The following is a 16,294-nucleotide window of genomic DNA, read 5'->3' as shown; positions in this document are numbered from 1 at the left end:
ATAATATATAAAATTTGCATATGTATAAATTATATGTATAATTTTCTCATGCTCAAATATGAACAAAATTTGAACTCATTCAAAAATTTATTTAAACATGTGAAAGTATAGTTTAGGTTAACAATAGCATGCAGCTTTAATCGAATTTGTAGATCCATATTTTTTTTAATGTTACTATTAAATGCAGTAGCTTTGTACTTTAGGTAAATCTATAAAAACTCTCTCCCTCCCTTTTAATGTTTCTTAAAACATTTGAATAATTCAGCCAATAATGTAACAATATATAAAATTGATATTCTTTTCTATAAAAATAGTTTTCTTCTAATGAAAATCCCTCATTTGCAGTAAAATTAATAGTAACTAGTCCATGCTTACTGTAGTAGGAGGCTTACATAAATTACAATGCCAATCTGCACAGTGGGAATGTGCTGTGCATGTCTTAATGATTTAAAACAATATTCACTATTCTCTAGTTTTCTATTTGACACTAGCTGTTAACCTGACATGCGCTGCAATGCTACTTAAAGGAAAGAAATAGTTTGTGTTTTTAATTCTATTATGAAATTTTTTCTTTATGCCATATTTTACATGTTTCGATTGTCACAATACCAAGGTTGATAATGGTTCAGGTGGCAAATTTTCCATCCGCGCAGCACATTGCTGGTGCTTCATTCTTAAATTTGAGGGCTCTGCAACACATACATAATTTATCCATCTTTCTAGCGATCAAACTTGGATGAAGACTATAATCATAATTAACATCATAATGGAATGCACCAAGATTTAAATTTGCATGCAGTGTTCATCTGGATCAGGCAATTTGTGTATTTTCCAGTCTTGCTTCCTTTTTCTCACCCGTTTCAGACAAACAATCTTGAGCAGTGCGTACTCGAACGTTTTCCACTCTTGCTTCTCGTTGCACATTTGTTTCTGAAGCTCGTGATGCCTTCTTCTTCCATGCTTGAGGTGTAGATAGACTTTTGATTTGGTAGCACAATTGATTTCACAGCAAAAGTAATGCCATGTGACAAATATTACAAATTCACTTTCAAAAAGCAAAGAAAATGCATGTGATGCAATAACATATGTGTTAATGCATTAAAAATTAATTATTTTATGCTCTGCTAAACGATAGCACACTTTAAAATATTTTAATTTGAGCAGTGGCAACACAGCAGAGTTAATTAAATTCGAGATAAATTAATATAATTGCATTTTCCCCAAGTGGCAACACAATTTTTTTTTATATACCTGAGTTTTTTGATTAAATTTGAAACACACATATCTTACGCTTTGCAGATTGGCAAAGCAAAACTTTTAAATTAACGACTTTTTACTCAAAAGTTTTCTAAATTAGCGTCAAATATACACTGCTCGACATTGAAAATGCAATGCCAAGAAGGAGTGGTCAAAAAGTGATGAAATTTGGAGAAAAGAGACAGCAAGCAGCAATAAGTGATTTTTATTTCAAAATGATAGTCACAATACAGAGCGAGAATGACGCCGTCTCAGTAGGATGTAGGACCATCGCAGACAGCGATGCACGAAGAAATACGTCTAGACATAGAGTCAATAACAGTGCGGATGGTGTCCTGAGGGATGGATCTCCATTCCCTTTCAACCATTTGCCACAGTTCGTCTTCTGAACGAGGCAGGGGCAGAGTCTGCAAAAGGCGTCCAATCACATGCCACACATCTTCAATTGGTGACAGGTCAGGAGAGTACGGTGGCCAGGGAAGCATCTGTATACCTTGCAGAGCATGTTGGCAGATGTGAGCACTGTGTGGTGGGGCGTTATCCTGCTGAAAAATTGCATTAGGCAGCCCCTGAAGGTAGGGGATTGCCACCGGCCACAGTACATTATCCAAGTATCGTTGGACCGTCATAATGCCCTGAATACGAACTAGAGGTGACCTGGAATCGTAGGCAATAGCGCCCAAACCATTACGCCCCATTGTCGCGTGGTGGGGTGTTCCACAGTTACTGTCAGATTAGATCTGTCTCCACATCGACACCACACACGTATGCGGCAACTGTCACTGGATAAACAGAAGCGTGACTCATCTGAGAACACATCGTTTCACCAATCTGTCATCCACATCGCTCCAGTCCGGCAACATTCTAAGCGTTGGCGTCTATGCTGTGGGGTCAATGGCAGTCTTCTAAACAGATGCCGTGAGTGCAGGCCACGTTCAACCAATCAACGGGAAATGGTTCTGGTTGACACGGGAACATCCAGGGTATCTTGCACATTCTGCAGAATCGTGGTACAAGTGACTTGCGGGACCGCCACATCTTGTCGGCGGATGCATTGATCCACGCGTGCTGACGTCACTCTGGCTGCACCTGCGCCCCTCCTTCTTCCCACATTTCCTTGTTCCAACCATGTTCGCCATAGCTGACGCACCGTGCTCGCATCCATGTGGGTATCAGCTGTGATTTGATGTAAAGACCAACCTGCCCTTCTCAGTCCGATCACCATATCCCTCGTAAAATCGTCTATCTGCTGGAAACACCTTCGTTGAGGGCGGCCTGGCATTACCTCCTATTACACACATCCTTAGGGACAAAAACCAACTTTCTTCGATAATTCGTCTGGCAGAAATAACATCACGAATATTGCCCATTCTGCACGTTCCTTCCCTTATATCTGCGTCAGAGAGCTGCGCATTTCACGTCATTCGCATAGCTCAGTGACATGCGTCTACTCTAAAATTTGCATAAATTTCTGGCCACTACTTCTTGATGCTGCATTTTCAATGTCGAGCAGTGTATGTGTATATAAAGTGCAGACCCCATGGACTGTTTAGAGAAATCTCATGTAGACAATGACCTTCCTCTTGTTTTGAAAGTCAAATGTGTTGGATAAAGATCAGAATTAAATTGTAGATTTGTATAAAAGACAAACAAACATTCATTTATATATATAGATTATATATATATATAGATTATATATATAAAGACCATGATAACAAAAGTACGATTTATGTAACATAACAAATGCTACAAAATAAATCAGCATACCCTTAGTTAATGTGTCGTTCATTGAAATCAAATACCACATGGATTACATAGCTATACACAAATGCTGCAGACATGTGATGAGATTGCATGAATGCTACAGAAGACAACTTTTCTAGACAACAAATGCTTTTACACATTGACTAGTTCAAATGCTCTATTAGATGCCATTCATATTCATTTAGTTTGGAATATAAAATTAGCCAAAGCAACAACCTTGTGTTTGGCATAGCTTTAGTCATGACTTATTTGCTCCTGATGAGGATGACCTGTACCTGTCTGCCCTCAAAACTGATACATACTTAACAAAATCTATGCCAAATACAAGGTTGCTGCTTTGCTTAATGTTATGCTTTACTTTGGCATGTTTCTCTTCTGTCTTGATGCTTGTGAATAGTTATTTATAAATATATCACATACAATTTTGTGCAATTCCTTATTTTAATTCAATTACATGCTTCATTATTCAATGCAAAATAATCTAATATGCAAAAAAGAAAAATGAGATTAAACATAGACAGCTGTAAACATTCTGATTTATGCAAAAACTCAAAATAAAATTGAACCTTTCCAAAATATATAACTGCAATATTTCCATATCATGCAAAATGGAAAAAAAAATTTTAAGTCATTTCAAACTGTTTTTTAAAAGGGAAAAATAAATATAAACATTTTAGCTATAATTGTTAAATCTCATACAGGAATTTAAAAAAAAGGGGGTCACAATTAACATCATAATATAAAAATTATATAAACATGTTTCAGTGAAAAATTAATCATGTATCCCCAATAGAATGTAGAAAATTAATTTCCAATACTTTTGCTCTTCCAAAAAGAAAATACTTTTAAAGGTAGAAAGAATTTGATGACAATGAGTAATACTCTAGAAAAGATTTTAATACATCCTTAAATAATCGATAAGTTAAAACACTTTTCCTGCAAAATATTGTTAGCTTATTTACATAATGCTTTTCACTCTTTAAACTCATCTGTGATAGGAAAACATGAAACAAAAACCTGACACAGGAAAATTTGTTCTGTTTAGGTCGATTAATAATGGCAAAATGCTTCTAAAGAGATAAGCTTATGCGAAGGAACTTGCTACGAAAATCTTGGTTTGGTTTATATTGTGCATAGAAAAAATTATGAACACATTTATTAAGCTAGGCAGTGGGATCAGAAGCTGAGAAAAGAAATTACTGTTGTACTTAGATAACTGACAGAACATAGCTGGCATTTGTAAACCAGTCTTGGTCATCATATCAATATTTTACATCATACTTACTACATGCATTTTTGTAGAAATAGTACCTAAAAATAAGTTAGGATAACATGTTTGTATATGCAGCTGCATTACACCACCAGATGAATTACAGAATTAATTTTAAATCAGCTACTTATAAAAAATTTCATTATATGATGTCTTGTAGACAACCAGATACAAAACTGACTAGTATTTCTAAGAATGTAAATAAACATTATAATCAAGTTGTATAAAGCCCCCATCTTAATAGAAAACAACAATCATTTAATACCATAAGCAGTCATCATACAGAAGTGCCACTTTATTTACAAAATTATAAAAGGACAATACAGCATGGAACCAGAATACATTGCTGACCAAAATTATTTTCAAATGTATGAAAATGTTATTTTATGATGAAACTAATGAATCTGTTTTTTTTTTTTTTTTTTTTTTTTTTTTTAATGTAATGAACAAATCGCACCTTTAAAATCCGATTTGGCTCACTTATTCCTAAAATGAAAACAATAACATGATGTCATAAGCAAATATTTTATTCCAAATAGGTTTTCCTCTGAACTTCTGCAGTTCTAGATTTCATTTCTGTGTTCATTAAATTAAAAAATAAAATTATGCTGCTGAAGTACACCATTTAGAAAAATCTCTGAGACAGAGAGCTACTACCTGTTCAGAAGCAGGGTAGGCAAATATAAAAGAGGTAAAATGGCTGAATGTTTCAAAAGAGCCACTGCCCTCTTAGAGATAATTTTAAAACTTGAAACTGTTGCCAAAAAAATTGAACAGTCCCAGAGAAAAGCAACTGCTTTTCAGAATCAACTACAATTACCAATATAACTTTTTTTTTATGATGATGATGATGATGATAGTACATGTCTAATCAAGTAAAAATGGTTAATAAGTACTGAAACTCAAAACACTATGCAAAGAGACTGGCCACTCGAATATGCATAAGGAAATTTGCCTTCTACAGATCTTAATGCCTTGATTATCTCACTGCCTATAAGACTCAAAAATGCAACTTCATTCTCCAAACTTTAACATTTCTGAGGTATTCACATATTCTTAAAATTTAGACTTTCAAATTATATCAATAGTATCTTGTGGATTCCTATTTGATTTTCCAGTTTTTTATTTATGTCTTAAGACATTTTGAGTCATTGCAAATAAACTCCTTCAATTTTATTCTATAGTTTTTGAAAAATCAAATGTTTTTGTGCAAATAAAAATAATTTTAGATACTAGTCTGATAATACAAAGATTTGAAAGGCTAAACTATATCCATTTAAAATTTCATGAGCATACAGGATCTGAAAGCTGCAATTCAAATTCAGTACAGTCAAACGTTGTTAATTCCGACACCCATAATCCAGAATGATCTATAATCCGGACCTCAAAGCTACAAACTTTCTGCGCATGCGTCGCGTTGACGTGAGACTTTTACGGCTGCGAATATGTGAGTGCACAAAATACGTTTACGAATGCACGTTTAATGTATAACGGACGGTATAAACTAAGCTAAAATTATCTAATTCAGTTAATGTTGCAGATTGCGTTGTTCCTTAATCTTCGAATTGGATTCGGGTTATTATTTTTTGCAGACTGTTAGAGCAATTTTATAAAAGTAAACTTGAACATTCGATTATGTCAAATATAATTTCTGATATATATTTACTAATATGTAAAGGATCTACAAAGCGAAAGTATGTTTCGAAGTCCATTAAACAAAAAGCTGAATTGCTGCAAAAAATGAATAAAGGCATATCCTTTGTTTATCTAAACTTTGTTTATCTTTAACGCCGCGGCGCGCAATGAATTAAAAGTTGATCTGTCAGCACTATCCTTATCTTCAGGGCAGATGTTTTTATTTTATTTGGCTTATAATTCCTTACTAAATGTAGTATTTCATCTCGAGGTACTCCGTCTTTGATATGATTTAAATCAAATTCCTTGTCATTATAATTCGCTTCCGATAGCAAAGAAAGTGCCAGAGGTTATTGAAAACGAAAAAATTTCGATTGACAAATTAGTCGGTATTCTCGACACAGCAATTATAGGACTTGAACAGCGGAACTTTGTAACTGAACAAGAAATTATGTCTGTTTATAGAATTAAAGAGAAAGTATTAGCACATAAAACAAAGCTACTTAAACAACTTACATTAAAAGAAATTTTTAATAAAGTAAACAAATAAATATTAAGCTCTTTTTTTTTTTTTTTTTTTTTTTTTTTTGTTGTTGTTGTTGTAAATTTTGATACCCTTTAGATCATAATTGCTCTTTATTTCATAAATTACGGTTTCATATTTTTAATTTTATAATTTCTGCATGCCATCTTACCAGATTTAAACTGATAATCTATAATATGGAAAAATCAATAATCCGGAATCGCTGAAGTCCCGACGAGTCCAGATTAACGACTTTTGACTGTATTAATATTTTAGTTCAGTGTGAAGTCCCATACTAGCTGCTTTTATTTTATTACTCGCAAACTATTAAAATCATTAATTCAGATAAATAAACCTCTAAAGTATCAAGCATGGCTCATATAAAATAAAATCCTAACTTAATAATTGTGTATGTGTGATTATGGCAAAGCCTTGAGAGCTTTCTGCCTAAGAGGAGGGATGCCTTCGTGGCAGACCTTCTAAGGGAAACTGACTCGTATACACATTACACTTGGGGAAAACCACGAAAACGGCCATGCAGCCAGCCCATTCGCATGATTCGAACCTCAGACCGAAGAACTACCGGTATTCAGCGACTTTACCGCTCGGCCACTAGTGGGCCCTAACTTAGATAAATAGTGTAAAAAGTATCAAACATGGTAACATGAATCATAAACCATACTTTAACATTTTCAATCAAAAAATTCACACTTTTATGCTTGAAACAAAACAGACTAAAGTCAAAATTTCAAAAAATAAACCCAGTTTTTTATAGTTTTTTTCCCAGTTTAGATTGTAAGTTATTACATACACATACTAACATATTTCTTTAACTTCTCAACCTGAGTACTAGAAGATCTGAGAACTGTTCATAAAATTCAACTCACTTATATAGTGGGGTTAATAATTTTTGGGAATAGCTTGCATAGCTTAAATAGAAATTCTTTAAAATATTAGCTAATATCAATCATCTATTACAACTGTTAATAAGATAAGTATCTTCATCTAATATCATACCAGGTAATTCAAAATTTTCAAAAATGCCTTGCTATAGTCTTGCTTTTCCCAGTCTTTTACATTTTGCAGGTTAGAAATTACATGACAACAACATATTTTTATAAAATTTCAAACATTTCCTAGCTTCAAAACTGAAATATATCTAGCTACAAGTGAAAATTAAGTACCAGAACTTTTTAACCCAAGAACAGCAAAAAAATATTACATGAGCAATTCATTAAAGAAACCCACAATGCCAAGAAAATAGTTAACATTAATGTGTTTTGAATGATGATAATCAAAATATGTGTATCAAACAGAAATATCTAAATAAGAATTTAACAGATTAGGATTACTTGCCAGTCACAGGAAGAAGTTCTATGTCCTTTTGACTTAGGAAAAGTACCCTACAAATACATAATTCTGTACCAAACAAATACAAATTAATTTGATTTTTAAATATTTTTGGTTCTGTTCAATGTTTTTTCTGTCTCCCAAAATACACTCATGTCCATAAATTAAGGATAATTCGGAGTCACGCGGAAATCGAACTCTAAAATAAATATATCAACTGTAAAATCACTGCACACATCTTCAAGAATCATATGCAAATTTCAGGAAGTAACCAGATGACACCGATGATACGTCACAATGATGAGAGTGATATATAAGGAATACAGGCAAAGAAGTAAAATTGTTCGCAGGCGCTTTATAAGCATTTCAGTGCAATAACCGAATAGTTATGACACAAAGGACGCATTTGGATGATTTTTTACGTGGCAGAATTATCGGCCGTCTGGAATGTGGGCGTACCCAACTGGAAGTATCAGACGAACTTGAAATTGCCCAGAGTGTCATCTCCAGGCTTTGGCAACGATTCCAATATGATGGTAATGCGAGTAGACGTTACAGCACAGGTCGCCCCAGAGTTACGATGCCAAATGAGGACCGGTATTTTCAGTTACTGCCAAAAGCAACAGGCGGAGCACAGCCTCAGACCTGTCTCGTCAGCTCTCTTCAGCCAATGGTACGTCAATTTCAAGGCAGACCGTGTACAGAAGCTTAGAGCAGATTGGTCTATATGCTCGTAGACCTGTCAGGCGCGTTCCACTTACTGCAACTCACTGTCGCCTGCGGTTAGCCTGAAGTAGAGAGTATGCATTGTGGACACTGTAACAGTAGGCTTGTGTGATGTTTTCTGACGAGTCCAGGTTTAGCTTGCAGTCTGATTCTCGCCGGACGTTCATATGGAGAGCTCCAGGTACCCGTTAACACCAAGAAAACATCATTGAACTACACTGTTAGGGTGGTGCAGGAGTGCTCATTTGGGGTGGAATTATTCTGGGTTCCAGAACTGACCTGCATGTTCAAATTGGAACCATGACAAGCCAAATCTATCGGGACGTCATTCTGGAACAACATGTACGTTTGTTTCGGGGCGCCATGGGTGCACAACTTGTGTTTATGGATGATAACGCCCATCCTCACCGTGCAAGCATCGTAAGCGAATGCCTTCAATCGGAGGATATCACCCGTATGGACTGCCCAGCATTCTCACCGGACTTAAATCCAGTAGAGCACGTGTGGGACATGCTTGGCCGACAAGTTGCACCCCGTCAACCTCCTCCTACATGTCTACCAGAACTTCGGAAAGCATTGCTTTGTGAGTGGTTAATATCCCCCAAGATCAGATCAATAATTTGATACTCAGCATGCCTAGGCGTTGTATGGACTGTATTGCATCGTCTGGGAGACATACAATGTATTAACAATCATACCAACCATGTAATATTGGTTTTTTTTTGTAAATAGGTTTTTTTATAATTTGCTCCAATGAGTAAAAATTGCTAATTTTTTTAATAATATCAAACATATAGCATCTTTTTTTGCTCTTTACCTTTTGTTTAATAAATAAGCTTTACAAATAAGTCAAATTTGTTTTGCTTCTAACTCTTCCTTTGCCTGATTTTGCATTATCCTTAATTTATGGACATGAGTGTGTTTTAATTACAACTTACGGCATTAGCCTAATAAATATAAGTAAGCTTGAGTAAAAAAGCTTATTATTATAAGAATTCAGACACACAAATAATGAACACTTTGAGATGAAGTGCATCAGACAACTTTATTCTGGCTTAAGAGTTAACATAAACTGGATGAGATTCATTAACATAAATTATTATATATTAAAGAAGAAAAAAATAATAATTCCATAAATAGTAACATTCAGTAATAAATCTACCTTTATTTAAGACCTTAATTTTTCAAATTTAATTCTGCAAAGATATTTCTATTTAGTGAGGAAACGTCAATAGGCACTGTTATACTTCAAGGAAAATTTAAAAGTACTATTATAATAATTGAGAAACTTTTTCAACAAAAAAAAAAAAAAAAAAAATCCATACAAGAAAATATTATATGTACAAAACGTACGATTTCCATATATAAAAATTTTTTGCATCAGAAATTATATTTGAAGAAGAATTTAAATGAAACTATAACAGTTAATATTACAGTCTAATATTTTATACAAGCTATACATTTAGAAAATTTTTTACTGTTAATCTACAAAGAGAGAATTTTAATTTCAATGTATAAAAGATTACATATTAATATACCGCATTCAGAAAAAACACAGTTAAAATTATTTTTTATTCTGGTGGGCAGGAAAATTATATATCCATTCAAAGAAATATTTAAGAAAAGCATGGAGATTTTTAGCGACACTAAATATAAGCACATACAATAGAGTTAAGAAAACTTTTTAGCATTCTCAGAATATTTTAAATCCAATTCAATGCTCAGGGCAGCATAGAACTACTTTTAATTATTTTAAATTTCACCTCAGTACTTTTCTGTTATTGGCAGTGGATATATGTATGTACACACACATTCATACGTATGTACATACATACATGCAGACACACATTTCTACCTCTGTCAATATCCAGCTTTTATTTATTTATTTATTTATTAAAAAGGAATAGCTATATGTAAACTGCTCATTAAATAAAAGCATATATGATCGACAGAGATATTTTGATTTAACACCAGGTGCTTTGGTAACCTTGTAGTGACCAGCAAATTGTTAAGTTAAACTTTATTTTGTAGTTTCAGGTTATCCCCACTCCCACTGAGAAAAGACAAAAGGGTAGTCATGAGGCAAAACAACATGTCACTAAAATAGCTATATGGCAACCCACGATATTACCAAAAAGTATTCATGTGGCAACCCTGTAATGTGTGCGTCACATGTCCATTTTGACCCATGTACAACACTGAGGTTGTCTTAATGCTAAGCTTATGCATTTCTCTGATGTTTTTTAAATAGAAATAGATTGCTGTGAACATGGGCAGAACAATGTAAAAAAAAAAAGTATGTGTTTTATTGCGGATATTTCTTACATTTTTGTTAAGTGGTTATTGTGTTATACAATTTTTAGGTGCCATTTCTGAGAATGGCTGTTTTCTTTCATGTCTTAGCTTGGCAAAAAAATCAATTGCCAGTGGTAGCCAATTTTCACACATTTTTTATGTCCCGTGAATACTTTCCAAAGGGGAATAATCAAAAAGTACCATTATTCTATGTAAGCAAATTAATTTTATCAGATCTTCTAAACTTCAGAAAAACAAACAAGCAAAATTTAATATTATCTCATGAGAAAGAAGAAAACTAATGAGAATAGGCAAAAGGAGAAAAGAATTGACAAAAGGAAAAGGAGAATTGAGAAAAGACTGTAATTTGATGAGGGAGAATTTCAGTTATAATCTTAAATATCACATTGGGAATATACAAAGCTTTAAGGAAATAATTCAACAGCTGAAATGCAATGGATAATTTTGGGGAAGGTAAAGAGAGGCAAAAAATGCTTAACATTACTGGATTTATTAACTTCTTCCTTTACACAGATTTTGCTGCAAGTACGAAGATTTAAATTTGACTAATATAAAAACATAGATGAAATACTTAAACTTCTCAAAATTTCAGGTCCAACAAGAATTCTTAAGGAAAGATCCATAAATATTAATCAAACTTGAAAAATGGAACTTCAGGAAAATCTGAGAAATTTGTAACTGAAGATATAGTGGAAACCACTTCCACCTCTATAAATTATATCCAGCTATTTATAGAGATTATCACCTCTATAAATGACCAAAATTCCTAAAAACATAAATAAACATCCATAGTGAACATCAACTCTCTACAATGATCACTTCTATAAAAGACCAAAATCATCTGGAAATATAGATGGTCATTTTAAAAAAGGTATCTGGTGAAAAAAAAAAATTTAAAAAAAAAAAATAATAATAATGTGATTATTTTTAATGGAAGGACAACTTGTAATATAACTTTTTTTTTTTAAATTCTAACTTTAGCTAAAACTTAAAAAATAAATAAATAAAGGTTAGAAAGAAATATTTTGTATCAATATTAATAGAGAACAAGTTCCTGATTAAGAACAAATTATAAATTAATCCATGGGAAAAGAATAGAAAACCTATTTTTCTGTTTAGCAAAATAATATTTGGTATGGAGAAGAGTCAGAAGAATGAAAAAGAATATAAGTAGAATATAAACTGTTGTACTGAAATTGGATTTGCATTAATCTAAAAACATCATATTAAACTGGACTGTTATAACGGCAAAAAAGAAGTGAATCAAGCAACAGTAATCCCAACAACAGGATCATAGAAATCATGACTGGAATAATTTGTTAAATTACATACTCTGGCATTAAAAAAAAAAGAAAAGACATGGAAGAGATGTCAATTTAACTAACCTGTTAGGGGAACAGAAAGCTTATACTCTGGATTCAAAACTCGCATATATGCCAGCAAAAACAAGATCAAGGACAGTTTTGTAATTAAAGTTAATTCGCCCTCTCCCAAAAAAGAAAATCTAAAAAAATCTTGATGAAGTTTCAGAACTGCATTTCTATAATGAAAACAGAAAATTGGGGGGGGCTTCATTTGTATCCTATGTTCATACAGACTGTAAGAAATTTTTTAATATATTGCTGACTGAATATGGAAACCACCCTTTTCAGCCAGTTAGCAAATTATTCCATAATGTAAAAATAAATTTCAACATAAAAGGCTTCATAAATTTTTTCCAAGATGTAGTTTCCATCCATGAACAGTTTAATACTTCTAAACACAAATCAAAAAACAAAAACAAAAAATATATGTCTCGAGTTTTTTAGTATTAATCTAGATCCCCTTTCTTAGACACAGTATTTATAGGAAAATGTTCCTTCATTTTTTTAATCTCTTCAGAAGCAAAGTATTTTTAGGACCCACTTATGATGAGTTGCATTTACAGAGCATTTCCTTACTAACTTTATAACCTTTAGTTAATGATTTGATATCTAGAACAATGTAGAAAATTTATATTTTAAACTACAAGGTAATATATATGACAACAAATTTCATGACTGGTTAAAAGTAGTCAAGGACTAATGAACTCCTCTTAATGTTTCTGTTGAAGCTTCATTCATACTTCTAATCCCCCCCCCGCTTTATATATTTATAAAACATACAAGAAATAAAAATATCTGAAATTTGATAAACTGTTACCTCTGAGTTCTCTGGGTTGATTGGTACTTTTACTACCTACAATTTCACCATTGGAATGAATTATTCCAACCTGAAAATAAAATACATATGGTTTCTTAAAAACAGCAACCCAATAACATAAAAACAGCTATACTTATTAGTCTATGTTAATTAAGAACATAATTCATTAATGAAAGTACAAATGCTGAATTATAATGTAGAAGTAGTTGAATTTAAGATATCTTGAAAGTGTTTATCAAATAAACATGGTTCTTGTCTAAATAGCAAAAAAGAGACTATAACATACAATGTTTTTATTATTAAAACTGACTATTATTTTAAACAACGTTAAACCAATGAATTATAGAAAATTTCATAAAGGAAGACAGTTCTTCAAAAGATCCTTATAATCAGACTTTTAAAGGTCACTTTAGTACCTCACTTTAGTAGAACATTACATTTTCTCACAGAATCATGCACACCATGAAACCTTTAAGGTGTAGAGACATTAGGATTTTTTGGAAGCAGAAGACCTGAAAAATGAGGAGCACCTTCGCCAGAAATCGAACCATGGACCTCTGGATACATGCCCTGGGTGCAGACCACTACACTACGAATGCATGCCAAGAAGGTGGGAGAAATACCTAATATACTCTCCCTTTTAAAGAGCAACTGGGGTTTTAGTAGACCCAATTGCCAAATCCTGATGGTGAAGAGTCATCATTCACCATCTTCTAATTTGGGCACCACTGTAGAGACATTAGGAATTTTTTAGAGCAGGAGAGATGAAAAATGAGCAATGCCCTTGACAGGACTCGAACCACAGGTCTCTTGAATACACGCTGAGCTTGTTGACCACTACACTACGAAGGCGGGAGAAATACCTTATATAGTTATCCTTTTAAAAGGAGACTGGGGATTAAGGGACCCAATCGCCAAATCTTGGTTGTGGAGAATCGTCATCCACCACCTCTTTTAGTTCGGGCGCCACTGCAGAGACATTAATTTTGGGGGGGGGGAAGCAGGAGTCATGAAAAATGAGTAACGCCCTCACTGGGAATCGAACCACAGACCCCTCGAATACGTGCCCAGAGTGCAGACCACTACACTATGAAGACATGCTAAGAAGGCAGGAGAAATACCTTATAAAGGACTCTCAGAACCCCTATCACTGTACGGTTCCCAGCAGTGCAGGATTTACGTATAAGTTACCCAAGATATAGCTTAGGGCTCCTGCTTTCTTGGAAGCCCACCAAAAAACCTTCTAGATATTCGAAAATCATATTTGGCACTGACATATCATATAAAGGGCCCCATATCTTAAAGAACTTAGGGCCTTATCAAGTCTATATCCAGCCCTGGTTCACAGCCTCTTTATTTGTACATCTAGCATGCATGAACATGAAAACAGTCCTTTTCTTACAAAGTTAAATATAAAACCAAATCCAGAACCTTAACTGTCAGTAGAAATAAAATGCTACATTTGCAATGATATAATGCACACTCCAAAAATAAAATAATAATTATTGTTGTTAATACAATAATAAAGTAAATACATATAGGAAAACCTCATTTCTTGGCAATGTTTCTTCTCTGCAAAATCTATCCAAAATATTTTCATTTACCTAAGTACACAAACCAGACACTACAAAAACAGACTACACTTTCTCTCCTATCTTCATTATGAACTGCCTATTTCTTTTATCGTCCGGAGTTAGTTTAAAATGGTTTTTCTTACAGTGTTTTAGGTAAAACATGACGATGCTAAGGGCAAATATCTAATAATCACACAACAGTGCAAGGTCCCCAGAAGCACAAGGCTCTAAAGCTACATTACATGTGCAGTTACAATGAACTGGTACACAAAAGCAGAGATAAGAGATTGCTACGGGAATAATACTTTGGAAATTTTCCTAGCGCATACAAGGCTCATTAAAAAAATATGCATACACACACTCATCATACTCTTTCAAAACACATTTCCTATTACAACATTTATCTGATAACACTGAAACATACATAGTATTTATGCTGTGAATTTTATCCACAGCTCTGCTCATATATAAAATTTTACTTTCTACAAAAATATTTTTTTTTAAATGCATTAATTGTATTTTTGATTTGCACTCCAAGCAATAATACAGAAAAACAATGGCAAGCCAGAGATGAGCTTTATTTGCAATTACAACAAGATTGATAATTTATGCTCACCTTCAACAAATAATAATAAAAAGGGGAAAAAAAAAAGACTCACTTCTTTGGCTATAGTTTCCAAACCATGCTTCTGATAGTACTCTATGAGCTCAGCTTTGAGTGGAGATACAGTGGAAGCTGTTGAACCAGAATTTTTATTTGATCTGGAGTTGTTAGGAGAGTTTTGACCTAAGTAAGTTATATTATTTTTACTTAAATGCACAACGCTTAAATGCATAACACATCAGAGAGAATAAATATCTTTATTGAAAATTTCAGTTGTAGAGAATGATAATTTCCTTATTTTCAGTGATTTCAAAGAATATTTTATTAATTTTTAGTATATCACCTTTTTTGCACTGGAAAAATATTTCAATTTGTTAAAGAAAAAAAATTTGCATAACCTTACGCAATACTCATGTCAATTTTTTATTTTTTTGCATTTTCCAAATTAATCACAACTTTTCCAAAGTACAGAAAATATAGGAAACAATATAAGCTGAAGAATACTTTTGAAAAACATCACATATTTCCAAAATCTCCAAATTATTCACAATAAACTATACGTAAAAAGCTATATTATTCATTATGAAATAAAAGTGCTCTTGCTATACACATACATGTTTAATAAATATATCAATATCTAAAGAAGTTAGCCTTTTCATTTAATATTTAATGTAATAGTAGTGCATGCAAAGCACCTTAAAACTATATGTAGCTCTTTTTATAATGGTAAAAAAATTTCTGAACAACCTTCCAGATTACAAATACAGAGATCACTTTTAATTTGTTTAATGACTTTAACTCAAAAAATATACATTCTAAACTTTTCTTTTTCTATCTTAATTATATAAATATTCTTCGATATATAAGTAATGTACAAAAAACATAAGATATATGTAAGCACCTAAGAGAATTAACTTTTAATCTTAAATTAAAAAAAAAAAAGTAGGGAATGAATTCACATTTTTTAATGTGTTTTTTCTTCATTGTGTTTACCTTCTCTTGAAAATTCAGATCAGTAAAATAAAACCAAATAAATGTTATGCCATCAATCATCAATTCTTTTAACTTTTCTTTTTATAAAGCTTCAACACTCC

At 32.8% G+C, this 16,294-nt stretch overlaps 1 protein-coding gene across 3 annotated transcripts in view; it reads right to left on the bottom strand.

Moving 5' to 3' along the window:
* The window catches only part of Dp (transcription factor Dp), a 128,264-nt gene that overhangs the window by 102,047 nt on the left and 9,923 nt on the right, over positions 1-16,294 (bottom strand). For all 3 annotated transcript variants that reach the window (XM_085819616.1, XM_035373748.2, XM_035373740.2), the window contains exons 2-3: positions 15,256-15,383; positions 13,023-13,092 (exon numbers count right to left, since the gene is read on the bottom strand). In XM_085819616.1, the coding sequence (XP_085675742.1) occupies positions 13,023-13,092; positions 15,256-15,383 (198 nt within the window). The remainder of the gene's footprint in view (positions 1-13,022; positions 13,093-15,255; positions 15,384-16,294) is intronic.

The sequence above is a fragment of the Stegodyphus dumicola genome, chromosome 1 (genome assembly GCF_044657685.1).
Source record: "Stegodyphus dumicola isolate Sdum_Otavi_A_Nest chromosome 1, ASM4465768v1".
Classification (NCBI taxonomy): domain Eukaryota; kingdom Metazoa; phylum Arthropoda; class Arachnida; order Araneae; family Eresidae; genus Stegodyphus; species Stegodyphus dumicola.
This window is presented reverse-complemented; position numbering and strand designations above follow the sequence as displayed.